At 34.9% G+C, this 27794-nt stretch overlaps 3 protein-coding genes across 3 annotated transcripts in view; all 3 read left to right on the top strand.

Annotated features, from left to right (window-relative positions):
* Positions 1–2120: 2120 nt before the first annotated feature.
* LOC128557582 (uncharacterized) lies at positions 2121–14934 on the top strand. Its single transcript, XM_053545089.1, has 5 exons — positions 2121–2243; positions 4827–4959; positions 6564–6799; positions 7260–8161; positions 9969–14934. The coding sequence occupies exons 2-5, from the start codon at positions 4842–4844 to the stop codon at positions 11533–11535; spliced, it is 2823 nt and encodes a 940-aa protein (XP_053401064.1). The 5' UTR covers positions 2121–2243; positions 4827–4841; the 3' UTR covers positions 11536–14934.
* Positions 14935–18279: 3345 nt separating this feature from the next.
* LOC123549678 (uncharacterized) overlaps positions 18280–27794 on the top strand; it is a 226715-nt gene continuing 217200 nt past the window's right edge. Inside the window, exon 1 of the mRNA XM_053545085.1 lies at positions 18280–18338. The gene's annotated coding sequence lies outside the window, so the exon portion shown is untranslated. The remainder of the gene's footprint in view (positions 18339–27794) is intronic.
* LOC128557581 (F-box/LRR-repeat protein 8-like) lies at positions 20025–21297 on the top strand. Its single transcript, XM_053545087.1, has one exon. The coding sequence runs from the start codon at positions 20072–20074 to the stop codon at positions 21245–21247; it is 1176 nt and encodes a 391-aa protein (XP_053401062.1). The 5' UTR covers positions 20025–20071; the 3' UTR covers positions 21248–21297.

Genomic DNA, 27794 nt, shown 5'->3' with positions numbered 1-27794 from the left:
CCAAGGACGCTTTTTCACAGATTTTTTTTTTTGGGGGGGGGGGGGGGGGCGGGGGGGGGGGGGATTGGGAGGGAGGGTTAAAGGGGTAGGGGTAGGGAATAGAGGTGCGGGGTCACTTCGTTCGATTTGTACTTTTCCGCATTTCGATTCGCGCGTCTTACTTTTTTCTGGTTTTATGTGAGATTTACCCGAGTTCGTTTTATTTTACCTTTTTTTTGATGTTTGTAGTATCAATACCTCCCTGATTATGCATACCCTCACGTAAGGTAGCATAAAATGTTTACTTAGTCTTGCATTGTCAACAAGTAAAATATGACCATACAGTGTCTTGTTGTTGGGGCAACAGTATGCTTTAGACATATATCTAGAATCTGGTTGTGACCAAAAGCAGTGTACATATTGAAAATAAGAGATTTGTTTAAAACATCGGTTAAACATTAAAGGTTTCTCATACCCGTATGTTAAAAGTGTTTTATTTCCGCCAGATATGTTCTTCAATAGATAAACAAATTGCAAAATATTTCATGCAGGGACTCAGATTTTATGCAACTGTCGGTCAAAAATGAATGTTCTCCAATTTTGTTATATATCTGCACAGTTTGTCTAATTATGTGTGTTACAATGTTTACCATACAGCAAAGTTCAAAAGAAAAATTGCTGCACTATGTGATAATATCGGACATATTTCAAGTAAATTTTAGAAAATGTATGTACCTGTACATATAGTTATATTATGTCATTATGTATTCTGTTTGATAATTGATCTAATATTTTATTAATTTTATCTGATGTCTGATCTTTTGTTTAATACTTACTACATAGTTTATTAAAAATAATATTTATGCTCATTTATTTCATACATCTTTAAAATGTCTTAATTTTTAAACGTAATTTTTTATGTGTATGTAAAACGCTATTGAATATGTTTTACGTAAAAATAGGCGTTTAGTCAAATAAAACAGTTTCAGTTTCAGTTTCAGTTTTTGATAAATGTACATAAGTAGAACTGTTACCTAAAGCATGCTATGTTGTTCCGAAACATGGTTAGGCTTAAAAAGTTGTTACCTCTAATCCTAAGTATGTTCATTCCTGTTGTGTCGCAACATTTCAAGTAAGAAAATGGGACGTTGATAGAGGAATAAATGCGAATGGATACTTTCCTAATTTGTCAAAACTTTAACACTTCACAATTGACGTATACAGTCTACATTTAGTATATACCCTTAACAAAAATTGGTTGGGCCTTAGGTATGCACGGGCGCTGCGACGGTTTAGTAACCAAACGCAGTGCACAAGTAACCTACGTTACCTTTTTGCCACCGTGATGTGGCGGAGATACTGTCATTTCAAGTTAGAGATAAACTCTTAAGTGCCATTATTAGCCCAATAGCTGTAAAGAACCCGACACAAAGTGTCGACAAGTTTTTCTTATATGTAAACAAAGTGTTCAGAAGCTGACATTGACACTATCGCTATTAGTTTTTAGTTAGAATGTCTGTTAAACGTTTAAAGCTTTCTGGTCAATCTCCTAGCACCGGGTAGTAAATTTTGCGGCTTTGCAATCCGTGTCTTACCGAGTTCAGCATATTTCCGCCACATCACTTCTACAAAAAATTAAACTATGCCTGCACTTGTAGATTCCAATAATCTGAGGACTTAGTGCTTCTAAAGACGAGGAGAATGTTTTACCCTCGTGCAATTAAATGAATTTCATCACGGTATTATCAAGAAGGAAAGAACATTACCTGGCTGACCTACATTAATTTACACGAAAAAATGAAAATCATAAGGAGAATGCTTTGCAGAATCATGTCATGAAATAAGTTTCAATACATTGATTATAAAGCTCATCTATTGGCACATGAATGTGTTGAAAAAATCCCCAATTATTTCCGAAGTACGCATTCCGTTTACGAAGTGCGTTTAAGTTAGAAAGGTCTATTTATTAAACACTTGAATTGCGCTATGTAACTGATACGTCTGTTGTTACAATACTGTCTAATTGTGTTCCAAGATTTGACAACAAAAGAATTGGTATGTGAGTGATATCTATCTGCTTTGCTATTACTGAAATGTATTATGATTATACTTCCTTGTGTGTGCCGACGTAGGATCTAAATATAGACTTGTGTTTTTCCAGTTTCGATATTATGTGTTAGTACAAAAGTCAAAAAGTTTAATTTCAATATTTTCAGTTTTACAAGAGAATCAAATATTCGAAGAGGTAGTGAAACAGAGTTATCGTAAGTTCATCTTTTGTACAGATTTAATTGTGAAATGATAAAAGTTAAAACCATGATTTCATATGCAGGGACCGCCAAACTCGTCTTTGTTGTGTAATGCAAAAGAATTACATTTACCTATTTTTGAAGCGGCAAACAGTGTAAGTATGTCGTATATTTTTAATCGAGAGAGAAAATAAGAAATTACATCAACGTGATTCGGAATTTATTTATCCTGATAAAGTTTCGACTGAAGTTGTTACTGGATTATCTTGGGGTCAAAAACTAGGTACATCATATCAAACCCCTTGTTGACACTGTATAGGCAATATTTTCAACCCTATCTGATAAAACCTATTTACAATGGTATTCTTCATAAAATCTAGACCAAGTAGACATATTTGCTTTGTGATCGATATAAAAACTTGATAGAATGCCTGTTTGTGACAACCAGTATAAGTTCAAAACTGGGTTATCTAGGATCATAAATCTGTCCAAAACATCACAAATCTTGTGAACTGTAGAAGAGTCACAATTTCTACCTGATTGTCCTCGCCTTTTTTTCGAATCAAAATGGGAAACATATAAATAGGCTGCAGCCATCCGTGTCCGGCTTATAATTCTGCCATCCATGAAGGGATTTTGAAATAACTTGGTATAGATGTTCATCATAACCTTTGAAAGTACTTACGTATTACATAGATTTCCAGATATTTTTAAACTTCATAATGTCTTCTTGAATTATATGATATATATTTATGATTTATATACATTGTTAGTACGTTACGCGAATTTTTTTAAAGATGTTGTATTGGCATGCAATATGTTTTGTGAAAAATACCATTAGGCGGGGGACGCTGGCAACTCTGTTACAAATAATTGTCTTTCTAAAACTTGAATGAAATGTTTATCTTTAGGTTTAGGAAATATTTGTTCTATTTCTGACTGAGATATCAGCTGACTCCGAGGTTAAAATATATGTCAATGGAACAAATCATAAAAACACTTTTATGACTACTTTTACAATCCTTTCAATACGCAAACTGGTTCAGATATGTGTCTTTTAAATCTATAAATAGAGAATAATAGGTTTACTGTCTTTTGAGAAAGGGTTTCTCAGACGAGGCTAGATATGGTCTTGGAAGGAGCGAGGCTTGCCGAGCTCCTTCCGGACCATATCTAGCCGAGTCTGAGAAATCCCTTTCTCAAAAGACAGTAACCTGTTATTCTATTTATCATGTCATAATTTATTAACAACTCTATCGTACCATTATGAGAAATAAAGTGCAAAAAGTAGGGGTGGACCGAATTTTGCTGTTTTGCCAGACTTCTTTATTATTAATTTTTCTTGAAAATGACGCCATCTTGTTTTTTAGAATAACTGCTAAAAGTCATATTTACGCGATTATTTTTATAAATGCGCCCTTAATAGGTTCGTGAGACCATGTCACTAACTTTAATGTATATAATGTATGCCTACCATATTTGCAATTACCACAAAAAGTTTTTATAACGGAAACGCTCATAGAAAACGGAAAATGGCTCATGCAAAGCGTTTGTTCAGGATTTTAGCGCTCTGCACTTACATCATGGAATATTGCATCTGGAATGGACTTTCATGGAACAAAATCAACGGTAGATGAAAGGGTACTGCCTATTTTTTCTGCCAAGCGGCGTTATGGCGTGTGTATTTAATTCACTTCAAACGTTTGCTTGGTGAGAATGGGTATCCATCTAGCAACTGAATTTCGGATAAAATTTCACTTGGGAACAAATTGAAATTATAAATTATTCTTTCGTGTTCAGCAAAACAGAGATGTGGTTACAAAACACAAGGTTAGCATTTGTTGTTTTTTTTTTTTTGTTTTGTTTTTTTTTTCGCTTTTGATATTTTGGAATTTCTAAGGCCTATTTCAGTGTCGTATGAGGGCGTAATAATTTTTAAATGCAAAATGGACACGATCTGATATCCTTGGATTTAAATCATAGGTTTAAACAGTGTAAAGTGTTCTCAAGTCACTAACCTGAGAAAGCCTGCTTTTCTCAGACAGGCTTTATCAGGCAGTTGTTATAGTAATGGCATGATAAAATATACAAAGGTACAGAGTCTTCAGTATTCATTGACAGGAATGTTTAATCACTATTGAAACTTGTTACCAAGTAGCGTTTGCGGAGGTTTAAATGCCATGTATACATAATAGGAAAAATGCACCATTAGCGGATAGAAGGCATTATAAATTTTATATCTTTACTTCTGCAAGACAGATTATCAGTTTGTTTTATTATTTATGCATTTTTTCTTAAATGATCCCGAAACCACTGCCAAAGGATACAGAATGTTACAGAAAAGCAGAGAACATGTAAAATAAATACAATAAAATTAAGCTTTTATCATATATCATCAATATTTCAATAGAAAGTATATAGTAAACACGTTTTATGTGTAAAATGCTTTGTATTTGTTCATAGTTCTGCCATAGCCTTACCAAGCATATTGCGGTTATGGGATAAGTAGATTGAGATATACCTAATTGCAATGAATTCCAAATACACTATCAACACCAAAATAACAGAGAAATAAAGTTTTGAACATTTTTTTTTCAGTTTTAAAACAATCAGATGAGTGTCACATTGAAAAGTTATGTTCACGACTTTCCCGTGCTGGAAGTTTATCCTCGTATATACTACTTCTACAGACGGTTTAGAGATCTACTTACCAGATACAAACGAGTTGAAGGTAAAACTGTCTTTATATATTCAATCTCACTGACGTCAAACTTTCAAACTTTATTTTCAAACTTAGTTTAAATCAAGTAAACAACATAAGCATCATTTCCGTAGTTATACAGTGAATAGTGGCGGCACATTATATCAACAAACCGCAGTTCAATGGAGAATGACAAACATAATGTATATAGCAGTCTGATACATGTATGTAATACTACAAAGCATATCCAATTAGATAATGTAGACCTTTTGTATGGGCGGCGGTTACCGCCAAAATTAGTAAATATACAACCCATCCATAAACAAGTCAGTCAGTGCAGGGCATTTCAGTGCCGTCTAGTCTAAAACTCCATCCCGTCCAATATATTTACATTCAACGCATTGTATTTTGAAACCATTTAATACAAAACTTCATTCCATCGATTTAAACATGGAGCGATGCATTGAAAAACTTGTTGCGATGCACCGTAATATGAAATCATCCAATAAAACATGAAACCATGCAGCTCAATGTAAACCCGTTTAACATAACATGAGTACGTGCAGTGTAAGATGAAATGATTCAATACAACTTGACGCTGTCTTATGCATATTGACACCGCTTTGTGTAATTGAGAGCGGTGTATAGAAACTTGATGCCATGCAGTCCATTGTGAAGACGTTTAACGCAACATGAGTTCGTGCAGTGTAAAGTGAAACGATTCATTAAAGTTTGGCGCCGTCTAATGCATACTGAAACCATGTTGTGTGATTTGGAGCGGCGTATCAAAGTTTGATGCCATGCAGCCAAATGTGAAACCGTTTAACGAAACACCAGTACGTGCATTGTAAAAAGTTAATAACACTATTAGTTCATAGGTTTGACCTTTCATAAATATTGATTCCGGATCAGTTTTACAATACGTTCCTTCTGTTGCCTTAACGTATGTTAGGGTTTCACCTGGCAGCTAGGTATAACATGGGGCTAAGAGTGAGGTGAGGTGCACTATAAACCGCTTTAAACTCCTCAGTGGTGGTTTTGCTACCAACCGTTCCAAGGCGGTGTCCCACTGTGTTCCTGTATTTGTTTGTTTTGTCCTTGTATGTTTATTTTGTTTGTATGTGTGGTGTGTGAGTGTTGTTTTATCGGATGATTTCATATTACGGTGCATCGCAACAAGTTTTTCAATGCATCGTTCCATGTTTAAATGGATGGAATGAAGTTTTGTATTAAATGGTTTCAAAATACAATGCATTGAGTGTTGGACGGGATGGAGTTTTGAACTGGACGACACTGAAATGTATTGCATTGACTGACTTGTTTATAACCGCCGCCCATACCTTTTGTAAAGTGTATTCTACCAATTTTTCAATTAAGAATATCACTTGTCCTATCTATGTTCAACATGTGTCTTTTCTTTTTCCGAAGAGAATGCTACATGCTGAGATTCAATGAGATTTTTTGTTTGTTTATTTTATGTCTTTGTTGTCATGTTTCGTAAGATGTACTTCAATAAAATGAATTTGTTTATCAACCATTGTATTACAGTTTCTTCAAACAACCTCAGGTTTTAATTTACTTACTCTGCATTCAGAGTTTATGTGAAAAGCAAAGACTTTTGATTATGTATCTAGATGCACTACCAAAGCGTTTTCACGATGCGTTGTTGATGTCTGGGCTGGACCAATTGAAAGAAAGTCTGGAACGCGGTGTTAGGGTGTACGTGATAGGGCAGCATGATATCGATGGCAGTAAGCTGGTGTTCACTAGCCCGGGTCACAGAAATCAAAAAGAAACAACCACAGAACCACGCATTTCAGTAGTTGTGTGGCACACCAGCCTTGTACATTTGGAAGAGAAAGAATTACAGGTACTTAAATAAAATAGTTGCAGATCATTTGTTCCCATATCCGATCCCTTAAATACGTGTTAAGACTTAGCCTTACATTTTTAGAACAAGAATCAAGCAACACTAAATCTTCGAAAGAAAGGATTGATTCAAATGAAAAAGTTAAGGTGACATGATGATTGTCTTTTGACAGAGTAAAACTCTTAGTATATTTACATAGTGCAGATGTTTGTCTTGTTTCAGTTTCATCAAATCATTTTTTGATGCCTTGAAATATTGTTTTGCAGCATCCGTATACTCTCTTAGGTGACTAACAATACTTTTGATACCTAATCATTTATTCTGGATTAAGTTGTTTTAAGTTGAATTCCTAGGTAAAACTGTGTTTATACGTGTTAATACATAGTGTGTTATTTGTATTACATGAGTCATTAAAATCTGTAAAAAGATATTTTAATTGATTTTTAATTTAATTTTTCAGGGCATGCTAACTTCTTTTAAAATTGTTAGCGCATATACGAAAAGGCTAGGATTGAACAGTAATATTTTCATCAAGTGTGACGTAAGCCAACAGTACTCAAAGGAACAAATTACTGAAATCCAAAACACCATATTTGCTGCACTTTGCGACGATACGTCAAAGAATCGTTTTCATCCAAAAGACATTTTAATCGACTGTGGTGATTGTGACCTGAACACATCGATTTCCGACAAGCTAGAGAAATTTGTTGCTGATGGTTTCTCGAATATATACTCCAATCTGAAGAGGTTCGAGTATGTAACCAGTGAAAGTGGTTTAGAGAACACGAATGTACTGGAGATCGACACAGTAGCTATTTCTATAAAGGAGTTTCTTCGAAATGCTCGTAATAATATAGAAGTAAATAAAACGTTGACTGAAGAAACAGAAGAAACGGCAAGTGGTAAGATTCTTCAATATCTGCTCCATTCTTTGTGTCGTGTGATCAAATGCACACTAGTGAAACCCTTAGCAAAGAAGATCGGACTGAAGACGTGGATATGCAATGGTCTGCTGCATGAGATACAATTCGAAGAAGCTTTGGCCGAAGCTGTCTCAAAAAATACACGACATCATCTAAGGAAACTGGCATCATCTACGTATAAAGCTAGACGCGATGGAATCAGATACACCCGGAAATGTAACAAATTCGAATTCATTTGTTTCCCTCTACAAACAGAAATGAAGCCTGTCGTTGAAAGAGCTGAAAAGAAACTTCTTTCAATGCAGCGTATTTCAAAGGTTATCCGGAGAATGGCATTCGAAACATACGGCTACTTGAGACAGACAAATATTGACAGTCCTGAGCAAACTATCCATCAGCCTGCGAAGCTACCTGACGTACTTAGAAAGGACTTATTACAGTAAGTAAATTCACAGTGGTTTTTCTTGTTGCGCCTTTCCCTTGCTTTTGATAACAGTTAATTTTTTCGCCTTTTGCTATGACTTTTACTATAAATCTGCAAAAAGGTTCTGTATTAAAAGTATTGCAATATATACAATTTTGCCAAGTTAGATTATAGAATAACATACAAGAAATCTTAAATCCAGCTACGCCGATTTAAATTCTGTCACTTTCTAAAGATACATATAACTTTTCAATCAAGAGTATATATCTTTCTTTTTATTAACATTTATTTTATCTTAATCATATTACATTTGAGTATCAACTGATAAAACAAGTTAGCTTTATATTCTAAATTTACAAGGATCTTGAAATGTTTGTAATTTCATATTATTTTGTAAAGTGTGTCCTCGCCTGTCTTTTCTTCTTCTATAGGTAAATCACTTAGATAACTGTTTTAACTGATGTTTAGGTTGACTATACAAAGAGAAAGGAGGTGTATTACTCCTGCCCGAGCCCCGGTGTCGCCGTACGTTTCATTCTTCCAGTTTGTGGGATGGTTCTCAATTTCGCCATATCTATTTAGCTGCTCTTATAATTATCAAAACAAGGATGAATATACAACAAGGAAAACCCTTCCCAAAAACACAGTCTCCCAATACCTCCCATAGAAAAACGCTTTAATAAGGGACTGTATAATTTGTTGGTTACAAGTGCTTTGGGAAATCTGCGTTTTTGGAACATGGTTTTGCATTGCATATCTTATTTAGAATCCGGTAACTCCTATTTCAGAGTCATTGAGATAACATGCTGTGTTTTAACGAAGGTCACTTCTTATTTCCTGCCTTTATCATAACTCATATAGGGAGAATGTACAGTAAGAGGGATAACACTTTATGGTCACGGTCACTGATTACGTTCAAATTCAAACTCCCAAAACTGCATTTGAATATTTTCCTCCTTATACTCTTCTATGTCGGTGCGATTTGTTTCTTATTATCTTTCATAATATGCTACCCTACTTCCCCCTACTTTCTCCAGTTTGCATCCGCCCAAAAGTTGTGTGAATGCTCTTTCCTATCTTGTAACATTCGTATGTTACTTTATTTTTTTTTTTGTATTATCCGAACGTGTGAATAAGACACTCTTCAACCCCTCCCACTTGTCCTCATAACTTCCTGTCCGTAAATTAAGATGCTTTCAATGTCTAGTGATTTTCAATGTTGTTTTTAAGTACCAGTCTCACCCACCAATCTCCCTCTCCTAATACACACATAACAATATCATCACAGCTATAAAATCGTTTTTCCCTTTCATTGTAAGTAGTTTTAATCACCACAGCTCCATCGCTCAGTTACTTGCTGGTATTTACCAATACCGGTTCTTTTTTCATACAATTATCTGTAATTAAACAGTATTTAATTCCTTATTTTAAAGATGTCTTACCCTGCCCCTTCTCTCAGAGGTAAATTCACTTTGAAGAGCAAGAAACTGGCATCAGTTTTACATAATTTCATATTTAAATGACAGATTATGGGCGTCATCGTGAAGCAAATTTTCTGTATATTAGAAGTTTGTACATTTTGAAATATATATGCTGTATGAGATTATATGTTTCTCGTATCCGTTGTCATGAAATAAGATTTATGGGTGTTTAGTTCAGCGTAGGCATTTTTAATGAAAGCAATGTACTAAATAGAAAGAATAATTTCAACGTGAAAGCACAATGCATTATAAAATATAATCATTGATGTACAAAACAATGAGAACGAATTTTGTTGACACCCTGTGTATATAATTTTATTTGAGTTGTCTCTTTTTTGTAGTATTCCAGGGGTGTATGGTTTAGGTACCATATACGGTGAGCTTGAGATTCATCTAGATAAAGAAACAGTGAAAACCTCGACAGATTCTTCTAGCGGTACAGATGAACTACAATCTAAATCAAAAAATGATGCAGACGCAAAACACCAGGAACTACAATCTAAATCAAAAGATGATGCAGACGCAAAACAACAGGAACTACATTCTAAATCAAAAGATGATGCAGACGAAAAACATCAGACCTCTTCAGAAAAGTTGGACATAAAACAATCAATAAGATTGAAGTCAGAAATTGCTAAAACGTTGCAGAAACATCAGTATCGCGGTCGATATTCTGTCAAATATGTCCAAAATAAACCTGGAGAAGTAGCTGCTAATTACGAGCCTGGTGATAAATTGATTCACCAAGGAAGAAAGGGATTTGGGACTCTTGGAGGATTTATCTTTAGTAAAGATGGAAAGCTCCACGGTCTTACATGTGGACATGTTGTCGGCGATGATATGGACATCTATATAGATAAAACCATACGAGAGCTATTAAGCTGTTGTTCCAAAGTAGTCAATCACGGAAATGGAGAACTTAAATATATAGATATTGCAGCTTTAGAGATACACCCGTCCTTGCAATCTGAATGTAAAAGATCTTTAGAAAGAAGTTCTGACCGCATAACAAAAGTAAAACTGGCTGAAGACCATCCGGAAAAAATGATCGGAAATACTGTTTACAAGTATGGAGCAGCAACTGGCAGAACCACGGGTTTTATCGTGTCGATTGACTACAGCGTGTTAGGTATGGATACTAAAGACTATTTAGTCATGATAGATACAGTCCCTGACATTCCAAGTGGTTTCAGCGAAGACTTCAGTTCTCTGATCTCTAAGGAGAACGATCATCAAGATGGAAATACTACGGCTATGGAAACTGATAATACAACTATGAATGAAACATCATACGATGAGGCACACAGTGATGCAGATGCTGATGAAGAGAAAATGGACATAGAGTTTTGTTCAAGTCCATCACAAATCAACTATGATAACAGTTCATTAGAGCCAGGTTGTTCCGGAAACAAAAAGATTAAATTGGATGACCGAAAATCATCTAAAATGAAATACAGTGAGGGCAATAATACGCTTGTCCAAAAGAACGAAAATTCTGAAATTGAAGGAGGAAGTTTTCTACAGGTTAGAGGTACAAACGGTGCTGATGAGGAACGAATAAAAGGCATACATTTATCTCTTCGTGAAAATGTAAATAACCGACTTGGAAGTGACGCAATTTTCCGTCATCCTCTCGTATATGTTCTACGTAATACTAGCAATCTGGGACCTACTTCATTGGATTCAACCGAATGTGAAACACCCGATGAAGTGTTTGCAAAGAGAGGAGACAGTGGCTCAATTATATGTATACCCGAACCAACTCATAACAAACTTGATTGTGTAGCTTTGTCGATGCTTTTTGCTGGTGACTTTAAGACTGATGGTGATGAAAGTCTGAAATGCTTGTCATTCAAATTGAATGTAGGCTTGCATACGCTGATGCAAAGACATCAATTGGACTTTTGATTGTTAACAATAAGATACAGGATATGTCGTAATTAAACGTTACGGCATATCATCAATGGTTATTCATTGAAATACATGTCTAACAGCCTTACCATGTTTTTGAAGCTAACAGAAACAGATACTTGTATCATTAAAGAAAAAAATAAATGAGAGAAAAAGTTCTTCGACTGACACATTGTAAATGTATGATAATAATATACAAAGTGAGCTAGTTCTTGGGGAAAAAATGATTTGTTAAATCCGTTCTCTAGGAGCTTATAAAAAAGGCTCTATAAGTAAATATGAAAATTGCAATCAAAACTTAAAGGGAGACAATAAATTTGAAAATTTAAAATAGATATTATTTTTAGGAATATGCGAGTCAAAATACAAATGATTCAGTGCATTAAGGTCATAAATATATATATTAAGTGATAACATTGAGCCAATGTATGATTTATTCCAATTGTATTTTCAATTTTAAAGGCGGGTATAACTATGTATAAAGCAGAAGTTCAGGAGTATATATGACGAATTAATCCATTGTTTACATTTACAGATGCGAATTAACTGAAATCATGGGGTTGTTTATCTTCAATATGTTTTGTTCCGCTGTATCATATCATGTGTTATATGATTTTAAGGTATTAGATCACTTATAGTAATGTTTACAAAATTGCTTTTGCTTGGTATATTCTGAAAGGTAACCGTGATTTGCACTATTTTGCAATTTCTAAACAACTTTTACCGTGCCGTTTTTTTATATAAATTTTGTATAACTTGTGGTATCTCCTCAAGCTCAAGTAGAGGCAAATTTCAAAGTGATAGCCACTATCCAAAACGTTTGCAGAGAACTCATTTTACCATTAATTTTGATAAAAGAAACATCAAACTATTGGTAAACAATTATAAAACACAAAATAAAAATGTCAATATCATAATTTTTCTATGGTGCCTCAAGTAAACGGATTTAATGAGACAGAATTCATACTTCAACATTGAAAAAATAAGGTCAAATGCTGTGTTTCTGTTTTGAATTTTGCTTACTCCATTTAAAAACAACCTTAGGGCAGACGTTAAACCTACCTAAATTTCTTCCACAATATATAATCTAAGAGAGAAAGCAAAATAGATAACTTTCACCGCGTGTAACTCAATATTTTTAAAGGTGTGTAACTCTACCCCTTCTGTTTCGGTAGTAAATTCACTTTGAACACCAAGAAATCGCTTATAAGATTCATCTTTTTCCATTTTTGTACACGAAATCAATAATAAATCTTGAAAGAAGTAAAAACTTACTAGAAAAAGAGAAAATAAGGGAAAAAATTGGTTCCAGAAGGCTTGAACCTACGCCCCCCTAAGAATTGCAGTAAAAGTAGGTTTATGATAGGAATTGAATACGCTTCAAAAAGGAGGTTCTCTTTTAGTGATCTAATACCTTAAATTGTTGATATACCGTGCCATTGTTATAAATGTATTCACACATTTTGCCCATTTAGTGGCGCTATATATTAAGGGACAGTTGTTTGAATTACAAAGTTAATCAAGAGATCAATCTTTTCCAATGTTTAATTTGTTTTGATAGCTTAAAAAGAGAAGAAGCCATTAGCTCTCTCCTTATACAAAGTTTCTCAATACAACACTTTTGCAATCAGTATGTTGATATCTTGGATACAGTGCTAAAATTGACCCAATTTTTTACAAAACCTTCTATGGTACATAATTGTACCGAAATATATTTTAATTATAATTATCATATATATAATGTACAATTAGTATTAAAGATGGACAATCATATTTTAGCAACATCATATGACATATTTCAGTTTTTTTATATATCCTGTTAGAGATTTATTTAAGCTCCAAAAAAACTATTATATATAGTTAGATCCCTATTGGAATACATATTTTATTAATTTTAATGAAATTATGTAATTATCTTCCTTTGATACATGGGTTTTCAAAAAGGTTTCTTTTTTTTTTCAATATAATTTCCATTTTTACATTTGCATTAGATGGATATTTGGGTAAATTAACTACCTGATACAAAAGGCAAGTTTTAAAAGAGAAATCATCTATTTTCAATCTATCTTGGTTGCGCAACCAAGATACACAAAGGGAGGTAATAATATTTTTATAAACCTGTTTGTCTGATGAATTTTGGCAAAATATATACCTGTCCATGCAACTTTTTGACAACTTTAATTAAAAAATGCTTATATTCATATTATTCATTCGGCAAAATATGTTCGTTGAATTCATATGTATGCTGAAACTAACGCTTGGTTGGGCAACTAGGATACGAAAATTAAATTTTGAAAATACTTTCAGTAAAAATCTGGCGTGTATTAAGAACTTGGTAAACACAATTAAGTGTAAACTAACAGTAAGTAAAGTTTCGAACAAATCCTTTGGTGGGTCAAAATCTGATTAACCACCTTTAACGTTTCTTAGTCTCTTTTCAGCAAGGCTTAAGAGCCTCTTTTAGAATTTATTTTATGATATGAAACGGGATTTTTGTCACTTCCTATCAAAAACAACATTTTAACACGGTGTAATCTGTTTTCATCTCATCGTCTTTGTATCTTAACCAGTAGGCTGAATCAGCCTGTTAGAACACCTATAAATATTCATATACACTATTATATTATACATGTATATATCTATAGAACCAAAAAGAACGTTGATTTTCGTATGAACAACATCAGCGCCACAATATCAAACGGTGACCCTTCCTGTCAGATTGCGCGTACAGTCTCACTGCGTTTACGAAGCAACAGAACCAAAACGGGTCCATTCGAAAGGTGTCAAAAGTGCAAACATCTTTAAAGACAGCTGTTTTATCTGTCATTAACCTAAGATTTAAAGCATTATCAAATGGATCTTTAAGAAAATATGAATATTATTTTAATATGAATATTATGCACACGATTGGCATACTTAAACGTAAGGAAAAACAGCTCATTATAGGTTTCGTGTTGTATTATACGAATATGATCATTTGTTTATTGTTGATCGCGGCCGATGAGGCCGCGATCATATTGAATAGGACAAGTATTTGCACGCTGGGGAAAATATTTCATGATGGACCTGTCAATTCTTTACTTGTGGATGAAACAGGTCTCATAAGCGTAAATACGACTAGCTTCTACTGATTATAAAACATACCGTACGATTTGTTGTGAATTAACTGTTGTTGTACTTTTAGTAGTTTAACCGCCACCCTTGTTTAAGAGCAACATTTAAAAACACGTTTGTTTCATCCTCAAGTAATAAGTACTAAGTAGACTCGCCCAGTTTAATCAATCTAGATGCATAATCTAACTGTTATATATAGAGCGCTTACTTCACCCGATTTACATTCGGAACATTTTCACGCGTTTCGGGCTTTATCGTATGTTTAACATGGGATTTTTGAACCGTCCAAAGATGCTGGAAATGTTTGTCTCATTGTTTATTTATTTTTTAATAAAAATGTTACTGCTTTCATTGTCTACCACTTTTTTTCCACCCTTGCCTGAAAAAACAGTAATGAGTTTGTACACTGTTCAGACAATTTAACCAAACACAAGTTTACCTGCATAAACAGAAAGCATGATATGTCACCACGCGCGGATCCAGGGGGGGAGGGGGGGCCGGGGGTCCGGACCCCCTCTGGAAAATCTTTAAAAAAGGAAAGAAGACAAGAAGGAAAGAAAATGTTTTTCGAAAAAGGCAACATTAGGACTGCATGTAAAGTATATGCGGCTGCTGCTACATACGACCCCGACATAATTCATATTATTTATCTAAAAGAAACTAAGAATTTAACCTTCAAGAAAGCTTGATTTTATCATTTTCCCAAATTTAACAGGTTAGTCCATAAAACTGTTCCAGAATGCAAAAAATGAAGTGCTAAATTTCAAAATTTCCAGGGTGTGGGGGGGGGGGGGAGGGGCAGGGGATCGGATCCCCTCTGAGAAAATTGGCTGTGTCCGTGCATGGTCACTATACCTGTCCAGTACTGGACATTATGGTAAACGCTTCTTTCCTGAACAAATGACAATTTCGCAGCTTTTGTCCGGTTTGTACAAATTTCTGGCCGCGATAAACCATTTGACTTGTTTTATGATTGTATATTCACTATTGCCGTGCATTCATACTGTATATGTTGAATATTTACTAACTTGAGGTTGAATGAAAATAATACTTTTCAACAATCTTTTACCTATATTGTTTCCTCTGATATAGACTGGTATCAGACTATTTTGAAGAAACTTTTTGCGGACTGTGGCAGCAATAAAGGTAAGTACGGTCACGTGGAACAAAGGTAACATGTGTATGATTGTTTTGCAAAAAATAAAAAAGTAATAAAATTGTGAACTTATACAAAATTTATACGTGCTACTTTTATTTGTTTTTTAGGGGGAAGGGGGAAGGGGTGGGGGTGGGGCGTGGTCGGGTTGAATATATTCGCGAAACCAAAACAAAGAAGAAATGTCGAAGACGGTTATGGAGGCATAGAGGGGACAATCGATTGTTTTTATTTCTATTCGTGTTTACGACAGAATTATCTCCTGCACGCGAAATATTATCTCGTGGCGTAGACATAGTATCTCATGTCATGACATAATTAACTATATTCCCACGACATCTTATCTCGTGGCCGCAAGATGAATTCCGTGGCCACGAGATAAATCAACATGCAGAAATTTTACATGGTTTATTATGACCCTTGAATTTCTCAACATTTCAATGTGACAGTTTCCGCTCTCTAACTCAAGCGATTCACCAAATTTTGTCGCAATATTTATGGGCCAAGTGGTATACAAGCCGATTATAGTCTCTATTGAGTCTTTGCCATTGAGTTCCTAAAATTGGTTAAATTTGACAGTGACATTTCTGATCTTTTTTATCAACACTGGATAACAGCTACTCAAGTTACACTGTTTTCCTTATATTTTAGAGGGTATTTTGTAAAAGCAAAGCTTTTTGTTACATTATCATATTGATTAGCGAGTATATTCAATAATGAAAATATATTTCTTTGCTACGCTCGAGGTATTTACTTTTCTGTAGCGTTTGCAAACCATTTGAACAAGATGTCAATTTTTAGCTCACCTGAGCACGAAGTGATCAATATGAGCTATTTTAACCGGTCATTGTAAAAAAAATAGTGTAAATATTGTCATTGCCATAGCGTCAAATTAATATACTTTACAATGAATGGATTTGCTTTAACAAGTTGCAATACTTCATGGTATATTTATGCAGCAGAAGGACACTCTAACTTTTCTAAGTATTCGTAGCGGATTTCATAAAATAGTGTTTATCACAGGGAAATGTTGCATGCGGTAAACTTTCATCTTATATACTCAACAATGCATACTACAAAACTTTACAAATGTCTGACTTCAGACCTGATGCAAAATCTTAAGGATATACATGTTCAAACTTGAAAAAAAACTCTAAAGCAAACATACAAACGTCTAAATATTTGATATTTTGTAAATGTCTTACAAAAGTTATAATAAAACAAAAAAAAATGTATGAAATATTCTATTAAGCCGGCCAACATCACTAGTTCACCTTGTTTAATTATGTATGTAAAACTTGTTGAAACATTAAATAGTGCAAAGCAAATGCTACAACGACGAAAAGTAATAATCGACGACCAAATGTAATACAATAGACTTTAAGAACCACAACAAATGTAACAAATCGGCAACAAATGTTCCAACGACAACAAATGTAACGTTTCTTTAATGTGATTGCCACCTCATGAAATATATGTCTATATACCTATTAAGAATTGATTTCGATTAATACTTGAAATAACATAGATCGTCTTCATTTCATCGACATTATTATCATTAATGATGATAGCCGAGCGAGATTATTTCGAGTCAAGAGTTTGGCACATTCCAGAACGGCACAAAATCTCCCTCCATTTGGTCGAAGGCAGAGCGTGATTATGCAATTACCGAAATGGGCTTGTAATGGTAAAGGAATATAATATATTTGCTTCGTTACATCAAACCGTTATAGACAATGGTACGAGAAAGGCTACTTTCAATTTTCTAACCGTACGGGTAGTTTTTTAGCATCTTCTGCATAACTTTCAATATTATCATGTAAAAATCGGCAACAATCGTATCAAAATTTGACTTTTCTGAGCAGCAACACATGTTACATGGACATCAACAATGTCACTCGTACCCCTATGTTTGAAATGTAGTTATTTCATGGAGAAACACTTTTTCGTCTGATTCATGTAATTTCCATTTTATTGTTGTTTTCTATGTTTGGTACATTATTGTTGGTTTCTATGTTTGGTAAATAATATAAAAAGTACATTTTTGTACATAGTTAAGTTTGATATAACTATTTCTATATGTTAGTTATATTTTCTTTCTGTTTTGTTTCTCTGTGATAAGAGTTTTATAATGATAAACGTTATACCACAGTATACACTCTGTAGAACCTGTTACATCTTCCGACACTGTAAATAACACAATACCGGATTTTGAAAGAAAAGAAAAACACTACTTAAATTATTTTGCATATCTTACCAATTTGGACGGATTAAGCCTCGCATTATTTCCAGGTATATGTATATATTATTCCCAGTAAATTCCCTGTATTCTTTCAATTCGTGGTCTCTGGCCATAACGAGGTTTGACGGGGCGACCTAGCGAAGTGGCACAAATAAGCCACCATACTCCTCTAATAGTTACGTATTAGCTGTTTCTATTTTAAGACGCCTTAAATTTATTTTTAACATTGGTTTTATCTGAAAGAAGCTATCTATTTTCACTACTGGATTACGGAAGACAAACTGCTTGGTGAGTTAATTATTTTAAATTACTGAGTAATAAGACATTACTGACCCTGGGACATTACCTTTTTCGCGAGCTTGTTTATTTTTTTAATGAGAAGTCATGTATCCTATAATATATAAATAACATATAATTATGCATGTCTGTCGTTGAAGCGTGTATGGGAGAGTGTGTACGATCGATATGGTAGAAGGACGGAAGATCAGCGGTTCTGCCCATGTGCCCGTTTGTGCCTGATATAAAAGCTTAATAGACATCATCTTACCTATATTTGAGTCAGAGGAGCGTTACCTCTTACAACAGTCGTTATGTAAAGAAAGAACGTTTTGGATTTATGGGAGAGGGGGGGAGGGGTTAAGATTGAAATTGAATGTCAGAATTTTTGTGATTTATTTCTACGAGTTTTATTAAATATTTGCACAAATTCCTTCCAGAATTCCTAACATATGTGAATAATTCGTTTCTTAGAAGTTAATGTTTCAATAATGGAGTCCTACCAACCTCTAATACATGTCATATCGTTAATATTCAAGCGAAAATATCTTACGTCTACAAAATCTTTCTTCTACTGCTTCTCCCACATATATTTCGTATTTGATTTATCTTTGGTACCTGATTTCATATGCCAGGATGTATGTCTGCCGTACGGGGCGTATGTATGAAATCGAGTGCCTTTGATATGTTCTAGATATTTCCTCCAAAAATACACGTGCGATTGTAAAACTGATATTACACGCTGATGTTGCGCGCTAGTACAATTTTGTGATTGCAATGCGTCAATTAAGGCTCCCAAAGTGTATTCGTACACTGTCAATTAATAAAACTAATAATCTCCGTAACTGGAACATTTTAAGATCAAGATTAAGTAGTTAAACAATTTAATGTATTACTTTAGTGAGTTAGGATAATTCATCTAAATGGAACATCAAATTCGTGGAGTTCCGTTACTGAATTTATTATTATGAATAAAAGTATATCATTGCATGACTCACTGTATAAATCGTTGTTCAAAAATGCACACTTACTGAATGGCTGTCCGGTCTATTGTCAAACCTGTTAACCCGGGGTCCTTTACCCGAGGCCAGAAGGACCGCGGGCTGAAATTTATGACTATTGCTTTACAAGCCATTATTTCAATTATTGTTTTATTAAAATGTCATCAGAGATTTTTCACTGAAGTTTTGACTTTAGCCAATTACATCCTTGTTGGACTATAGACCGGTGGATAGACTAAGCACCTGTGGACTGGCGATTTGTATAAGGACTCACTTTTGCTGCAAGTTTGTAGCTTGGTTGCCGGTCCTTAGTCTCTTTCTTTGTTGACCTAAAACATTATTTTTCAAATTATTACGCTGATGGCAAAGGCATATATTGGCGGGACTGAAAGATTTGTGTCGAGAAGTTTAGACGTTTTGGGAAAAAAACAGACATATTAATGACATTGCAAATCATTAGTGTGTTTAAAGTAAACTTAAATTGATATGGGTATTCATTTTCCTTCTAAATGAGAAAGTGTTTTGAAGCAGAATTCGAGATAATGTTAATTATATTTTTTTCCGTGAAACCCAACCCTAAACTTGAAAAAAAAACTTCAAACATTTGTTTTTAAAACCCTTATTGAATGACTTGCAGGACAAAATCAAAAATGTTTGCCCTCGGTAGTAAGTTTTGTGTAATACAATAATAATGTCTATTGTGTATCTTTCAGAAGGTGTCGGTACAAAACAGATCTGTAAACGATGGCTGCTGGAAGCAATGTTGATTGGACACTTTTACCTTCTGACGTAATCGTTCACGTGTTTTCGTTCCTGAACTCACATGACCTAAATCATGCATCACGTGTTTGCAACACCTGGAACGAAGCATTCGATCATCCAACACTCTGGCAGACTTTTGAATTCTGGTTTTTCCTACCGTCGCATGTTTCATACCTGGAGGGTGCAAAAAAGTACGGAAAATACATGAAAAAAGTTTTTATAGGTGTAAATCAAATGTTGACTCACAACCGACAAAATGCTTGTGCACTTTTAGAAATTCTCTCCCGAATAGACCGTCGACGTATAACTTACTTAAAAATTGCATTCACTGGAGAAAATCCTCTTTTCTATTCCGGCCAAGAATTCCTCGACGGATTGAGTATTTTATTTTCTAAAGTTGCGGACAACGTAGAGGCGCCTATAGCCACATTACAATACGTGGATCTAAGTGGATTATCAGTTCCTATTGATGATCGGGTGATAGACGCTCTGTCAGAAAATCACACAGGATTAAAATACCTTGATATTCAGAACAAAGTGATTATCAGCAAAACAACTTCTGACTGTATCTTGCGTCTTGTGGAGAGATGTAGGGATTTACGAGATCTCCGTCTCTACTATTGCAGTATCTCAAACGAAGTATTGGAAGCGTTTACTGAGCACGATCGAACCGACGTTGAGCATATATCCATTGTATGCAGACGAGAAGTAAAATTTGGATACGAACTTGAAACGGAGGCGTGGGAAGATTTGACTACCCGTATACCTTCATTGCGAGTAACCCTGGGCTTCGATCATACGTGTCCTTACCAATTAATTTCTGCAATAATGAAGCCTGTTATACCAGTGCGTACATTGAAATTGGAAACTTTCGCTATATGCCATGACGAAGTTAACTTGGCAGCTACATTATATAATAAAACGCTCGAGAAATTAGTTCTTCAAACAAGAAACTCTCTAGAACTGGAGGCGGCGCTACTGAAAGTTGCACGGACATGTACTTTACTGCGTTCGCTTTTGGTTTACTGTGTAGTAAGACGGGAGACTATAAATGAGATTTTTCGTTTACATCCTGACATGGAAGAAAGGGGAACGTATATTTTGAAGTCGGAAGTTGAACCTGAACCGTGGGTTGTTGGTGTAGAAGAAGGGGACTGAGTTTTTTTATATATGAGATTGGTTTTTAAAAATATAAAGTTTGAAACCCGGTTACTGGATATATATTTTTTTTCATAATCAACATATTGTTATTATGTATCGTGTCGGTTTTGTTATCACTAACTCGACTTTGAATAAGGAGGGGTGTTGCACTCACCCTGGCGTCGCTGTCGCCATCGCTTTATGGCTAGCTTGTCATCTTCACTGTTTCTTCTTAAACATTGCCGCTATCATCAAATTTCACATAAGGTTGGTCTTGGCCTTTGAGGCACACATCTCAAGGTCACTTGAGTCAGATGTAATACTGCTGGGCGAGGCGTATGTTCTCCGTGACGATTTGATAAAAAACGTTGTGTCTGAAACCATTCGTCCTCCACCTCTGATAATTCATTTGGGGAAGTTGGCAGTTACTTGCGGAAAACAGGTTTGTACTGGTACAGAATCCAGGAACACTGGTTAGATTAGATGCCCGCCGTTACATGACTGAAATACTGTTGAAAAACGGCGTTAAACCCAAAATAAATAAACAAACAAATGATCGAAGTAAGCAGAAATAACCTTAGTTTAGGATCACATCAAAGGTCAGGGACACCGGGGTCAAATATTGTTATAGTACTTTGTGAAGTTTTATAGCAAGATTCTCAATTTCACTGTATCTTAATACCTTCTAGGGATCTCCTTGGCCGAGTAGTTATGGTCGCTGACTTCAAATCACTTACCCTTCACCGATGTGCGTTCGAGCTTCATGCGAGGAAGTCATCCAGCCTTCTTACGGAAGGTCGGTGATTCTACCCAGGTGTCCGCCCGTTTTTAAAACACGTAGGGTCTTCCTCCTCTTTCAAATGCTGGTAAGTCGCCATATGACCTATAATTTTGTCGGTGCGATGTTTTACCTAACAAGCTTAATACCTTCTGCCCTCGTAACCATTAAACGTCACAAAAGGTTTGATCATAGGACGGGAAAGGTATATTTTGGTTTTGAAAAAAGAAAGCTTCAGGTCTGATTAAAATTTTGTAATAGTGCTGGTTACAGTTTTTTGACACAATTTTTGCTTTCACATATATCTTATAATACAATCTATATCTTAGTACCGATAACTTAAGGTGCATAACTACGGCCGAATGGTTCACTTCCAGCCACAAATGCATATTCAGTGTACACTTTTGTGCCGTTAATGGAGGAAAGCCATTTTGTAGAATTTAAAATTTCTGTCCAGATAATCGATGGCAATAAATCAGTTTGCAGTTCTCATACTCTGTAAAAGACGTAGTTTGAGACCATGGAGAAAGCTCATTTTGATGGATAATTTAAGTAATCGTTTTCTATAATGTTACGGCCGTCTTCTGTATTTCATATGGAATGTGCATACACAACATTCTTTTGCGGACAAATGTTCGTAAGAATTAAAGCAAATACCCGAATTGTATTCTAGACCTTCAAGTCTTCAGTATATTAGTAAGCCGTTATTTGGTTACAATATGGTATATATATGGAATGAAGTCAAGGGGCAACTGGGGTCTTCTTTCATCAAAGGCAAGTACTTGACCATAACTGTCACTGTTGCAGTAAAAAAAACTGTTCGTCAAATTGACACTGAATGTTCATTTCGCCGATGTACCATTGAATCTTCGATAATTCACAAATTGCTGCACTTTCTAAGTCAAATGTCACCTTCACATACGGTTGGGTCTACCATATTGCCTACATAAACATAACTTATTTTTATGTTTGACTGCGTGCAAATGATTGGAGTCCATTAAAAGTTAAGACAGGGCTCCTACGTCCGGAACAGCCTAAGGTACATGCACAAACACTAGTGCCACAAAAAGTTATGTGATAACTTTTATCAGAATATCGTCGTACTGTATTGACTGATCGCTCACATTTCAGAACTCATATTTTCGACGTACAGGTTGTTTCAAAATAGGAATTTAACAAAGATACATGTATTCAATTTAACGATGTTAGCGTCACATTCTGAACCGCTTACATCCTTTGGAATTTGTCAGTTGGACGTGGATAGGCATAGCATGAACTTTTGCAAGTGGTAGAGAGTTCTGCGCATGCGTGTCCGGAAACTGCTTTTGTAAGATCAGTATTCAAAGAATCATCAAGAGTCCATGGGTAAGGAATACATCATATATTTCAATTGTTTTCTCCCCTTATGTGTCTCAGCCAATAGTGTACTTTTCAGCCTTTTTCGTTTTGTTGGACTCTTTTCGATTAATCAGGTTTAGACAATTAGGGTATGTTTTAGCCGTTTCGCACTTTAGATTATTTGCAACAAGCTTCGGCAAGTGTTGAAATATGGTGACGATTGAATTGATTATACTGAGCTGTATGAAATATGTTACCAGAAATAACATTTCAGAAAACACGAGTTTTATCTTTGATTGACACCGCATGGAAAGAAAAGATTTTGCTATAAAAACTCGTGTATGTGACACTTTTGTAAAAATGCCAGTGGTTGTAAATAAAGTAGTCTGTATGAAATTATTCTTTCTATTTTTGTTTTGAGAACCAGAGCGGGGAAAACGGAATTATTTTACGGATACCATTTTGTGTTTAGGAAGGCTATGTCAGATTATAACAGTTTAATTAACTTACTTTTGAAACATACCTTGATAGTACTAAAATGGCATTTTAGCCGTATCAAATATTAACCAAATACACAATCAGCATATGTCTGATTGTGTGTTATTTTTAAGGTAAGTATGTAAAGAATCCCTTCAAATATAATAATCTGTACAAGGTTAGCTTTGTGTAAAGAAACTAGTCACCGGCCCGTTTAGTATGCTCATGTTCAGCATAATTGAGAATTGAGCAGCATCCCATCAATCAATAATGCAGAACAAGGAAACAAACTTCATTTGAAAAAAGAGTCTCTTTGGGTTAAAATATTTACAAATGATGGTTCTCAGCTCTTGCAATTACATATGCAAATTGCTCACACAGAAAGGAAGGTAAAAAAGCCTCCATGGGATTCGAAAGCTCCAGTCATTTTCCTTGGTCTAAACAAATATCCTACCGTAATACCAGCCCAGATTAAGGTAGATCTGAATGTTTGATCAGCCAGAAGTAATGGCGTAACGTCATTTATAAAATATAAAAGTTAAACGTTTGACACGTTAACTCATTCCAAATAATAGAGAGTTTGAGATTTCAACCTTCGCCTTCCCCTTCAACGTCTCTTGCGAAGTTAACGTATGAAGTTGAAGTTCGATTAAAATTCCTTGAGATTTCAAACATTAGAATGAACCTTACTTCTTTTAATCCGCCCATTCAATTTATCCGTAATTATGATCGTTTTTTTCGTGCATTTTGATACCAATTGTCCGAAAGGGCAGGAATTTTACAAGAGATTTTAAAAATGAAAATTAAATAAAAAAACATTTCAATTAATATAATCATCGCATGGATATTAGAGCGATTACTTACAAAAACAACAACAACAACAAAAAAAAAACAAAAACAAAAAAAAACAACAAAAAAAAAAAACGATAAAACAATGTGAAACAAAGTAAAAACTCGTTAGTGTTGCTCCAAACATTTAGGTTTTATATAAAATTATGTCAGTATAGTCAGTATACAATGCAAGATTGTAAATCATACACGAGAGGAAATAATGATTATTACATACCAAAAATTATTTTCCATTGGGTTTCAATGGACCGCGATCGTGCAATATTTTTCCATATCATGACGTTGAACGCTTTCATATCGGACTAGTCCCAATCCGTGACTCTAGTTACCTCCCCTGACGGTCCGTCCATTGCGAATCTCGTTTCTTTAGATTTTTGTTGCTATTGTGTGTTTGTTTAATTTGTAATTTATGCAACATTTTGTTTACTTTTACACTTTGATTAATCTGACCTATTAGATACTGACACGTAGTAATTTATCAGACTGAAATGAAATGAATGTTATAATTACGTCATGAGTTGGACTAATATAGGACGTGGAATGTTTTCTTAACGTTGTAATGGAAAGAATCGCGTGACGTCCATGGCGTCCACGCGCACGTTGCGACAACAAGTTGACGTCATTTTCGCGGAAAATATTAATGCGCGTCAGTTTGATTTGTTTATTGCGTTTTCGGAGATTTTTACCGTATTTTTTTCTGTCTTTCGTGACAGAACGATAATTTAGATATAAATTAATCATTTGATAGTGGATGTGTAATAAAAAGGTTATCAATTTTGTATGTGGATACATGCACTCGTTCTTTCGCGGACAATATTGCGCTCCTAAAGTCGCGCAGTATTACCGCTGCAGAACTCGTGCATATATCCACATACAAAATTAATAACCTATAAGGATCATATCAAAGTGATAATGTCACTCTGTATGACTCTGTATGATACCAAACTCTCAGACAGCGTAATATGATTTTAATATACAATTTTATAAGTAAAGGATCTGCGGATCGAGGACTTTTGGTTAGAGGGACACCAACATTAAAGAGGGAGTCACCCATTTCAGGGTGGCTGAGGGGAAGGGGTGTGAGTGGGGGGCGGGGGGGGGGGTAGGGGTAGGGTAGGGTCAGACCGAATTTCAAGACCGACTTTCTTTGTAAAATGTAAGAATCAAACGGGGGAATTAACCCACAATGTCCCTCTGCCAGGCTCTTGTTCCGTGCATTTAAAGAACGGAGTTATCCCATACGGCTAACAGGAAACGTCTCTCGTCATGATATCATAGATCTGAAATTGTCTGACACTTCAAAACAATTTTCCGTCTTACTAGTACCATTTTGTTTATAATCAAAACGCAATTGTCGTATTAAGTGTCCGACAGAAACAGATTGATTTTATTTGGATGTGAAAATAAAATGTTCCACCAAATGATAATCGCGCGTAATTATTTATTTTTCAAGTAAAATGACTGTCATGCCATGTGCCTCCATCCAGATTTCAGTCTTTGATGCCGAGTTTGTGGACAGAGTAGATGTAAAAAGAATGAAGTTTCGACTTTCGTGATATCACATCTTCGGACGTTCAAAACTTCACTTCATACGACAAAAAGGCCCATCTGGTATAATCGATACCGCCTGAGGACAGAAATATGCCGTAGAAGTTAAAGTTTGAACAAAATCTCAAAGTTTCTCAAAATCAGTTGATAACTTCATACTTCCAGGTTCAATTCAATGTATTTAGTTAAAATCATTAGCCAAACAAAACTTCATTATTCTTATACCTATTGATAGTGTTTTGCATCAAATTTAGTCTAATTTTATATATGGATAATCAAATAATTTAATAAGCAGAAATCCTGAAACTAAGCTTTTTATTTCGCATAGTAATAAAGAGAAGTCTTAGGCTTACGTGATATTACATGGAAAACTTTAGTAGCAACGTGTGGTATAAATAAAATACACGCATGTCGGTGACGTTTTACCCAAAATATATATGAGAGACGTTGAAGGGGAAGGCGAAGTTTGAAATCTCAAACTCTCTAATGTCTTAAAATCAGCTCTCTTTACTCAAAGGCAAACTAATTTAATATCTAAAAAAAAAAGAAAGCACACGAACCAACACATGTTATTTTACCATAATGTAGATTATAAGATTCATTCACTGGATGTAGGTGCAGATGGGATTATCCGGCCTCGAGGGTAACTGTTTAAGGCGGTAACGAGGCTCAGCCGAGTTACCGCGTAAACAGTTACCCGAGAGCCAGTGATAGAGTCTTTTTCTTGCATACCACATTCAAGAAATAACTGTAAAAATAAAATCAAACGAATTACTTTCTTTTTAGAACTGTTTACTTACAGCAGCGTATTTAAACAAAGCGCGGGAAATCAACGTCTGTAAACAGGAAAGACGTCATGACGTTTCAAAGACAAATAACAATGTTTAAAGTGTTCCGGTTTTATTTTATCGCTTGCAGCGTAACGTTATGTATTTGTAACAAACTTACGTTTTTTGAATCGAGAAATATACAAAAGGAACAAAGAGGGACTATCAAGGTATCGGATTTTAATTCCATTTTATGAAATAAACTTTAAATTACTTCATATATGTAATTCGCAATACGTCATTTACAGTACGAGAGTAATCATACTCCCCGGGAGGTAAGATAGAGTTTTCCAACACCGGAGAAAATACTGGAAATCCCCGTCTGGTATGCAAGAAAAAATATTTCCGACGTTGAAAAGTTTTAGTGAAAAGTTTCGTTAAAATCTACATTGCAGAAACAGTTCTATTTCCCGTAGACATCCATTACAAAACTTGTTCGAATTATAAATTTTTGAAATCAGTATAGCAAAAAAGCACACGAGCAAGTTTTAATAAAATACTACATTCTAGCATAAAACTGCTGTTCTTGTCACTTTTCGGGAGAGATTAACAGAGATTCTCGCGATCGCGTGCTGTTATAATACCTTTTTATATATGCACGTTCAGTGGCAAAACGTAAGCGTCATTCGGCCCTAAAACGGATAATTCAAAACGAAATGACGTCAACGTAAAAAACAACTCAGACATTGAGTGACATTATATTCAATTTATCAGTTTTTACGCGTTTTATGCTAGAATAGCGTTAGCG

This window comes from Mercenaria mercenaria, chromosome 6 (genome assembly GCF_021730395.1).
Source record: "Mercenaria mercenaria strain notata chromosome 6, MADL_Memer_1, whole genome shotgun sequence".
Taxonomy (NCBI): domain Eukaryota; kingdom Metazoa; phylum Mollusca; class Bivalvia; order Venerida; family Veneridae; genus Mercenaria; species Mercenaria mercenaria.
This window is presented reverse-complemented; position numbering and strand designations above follow the sequence as displayed.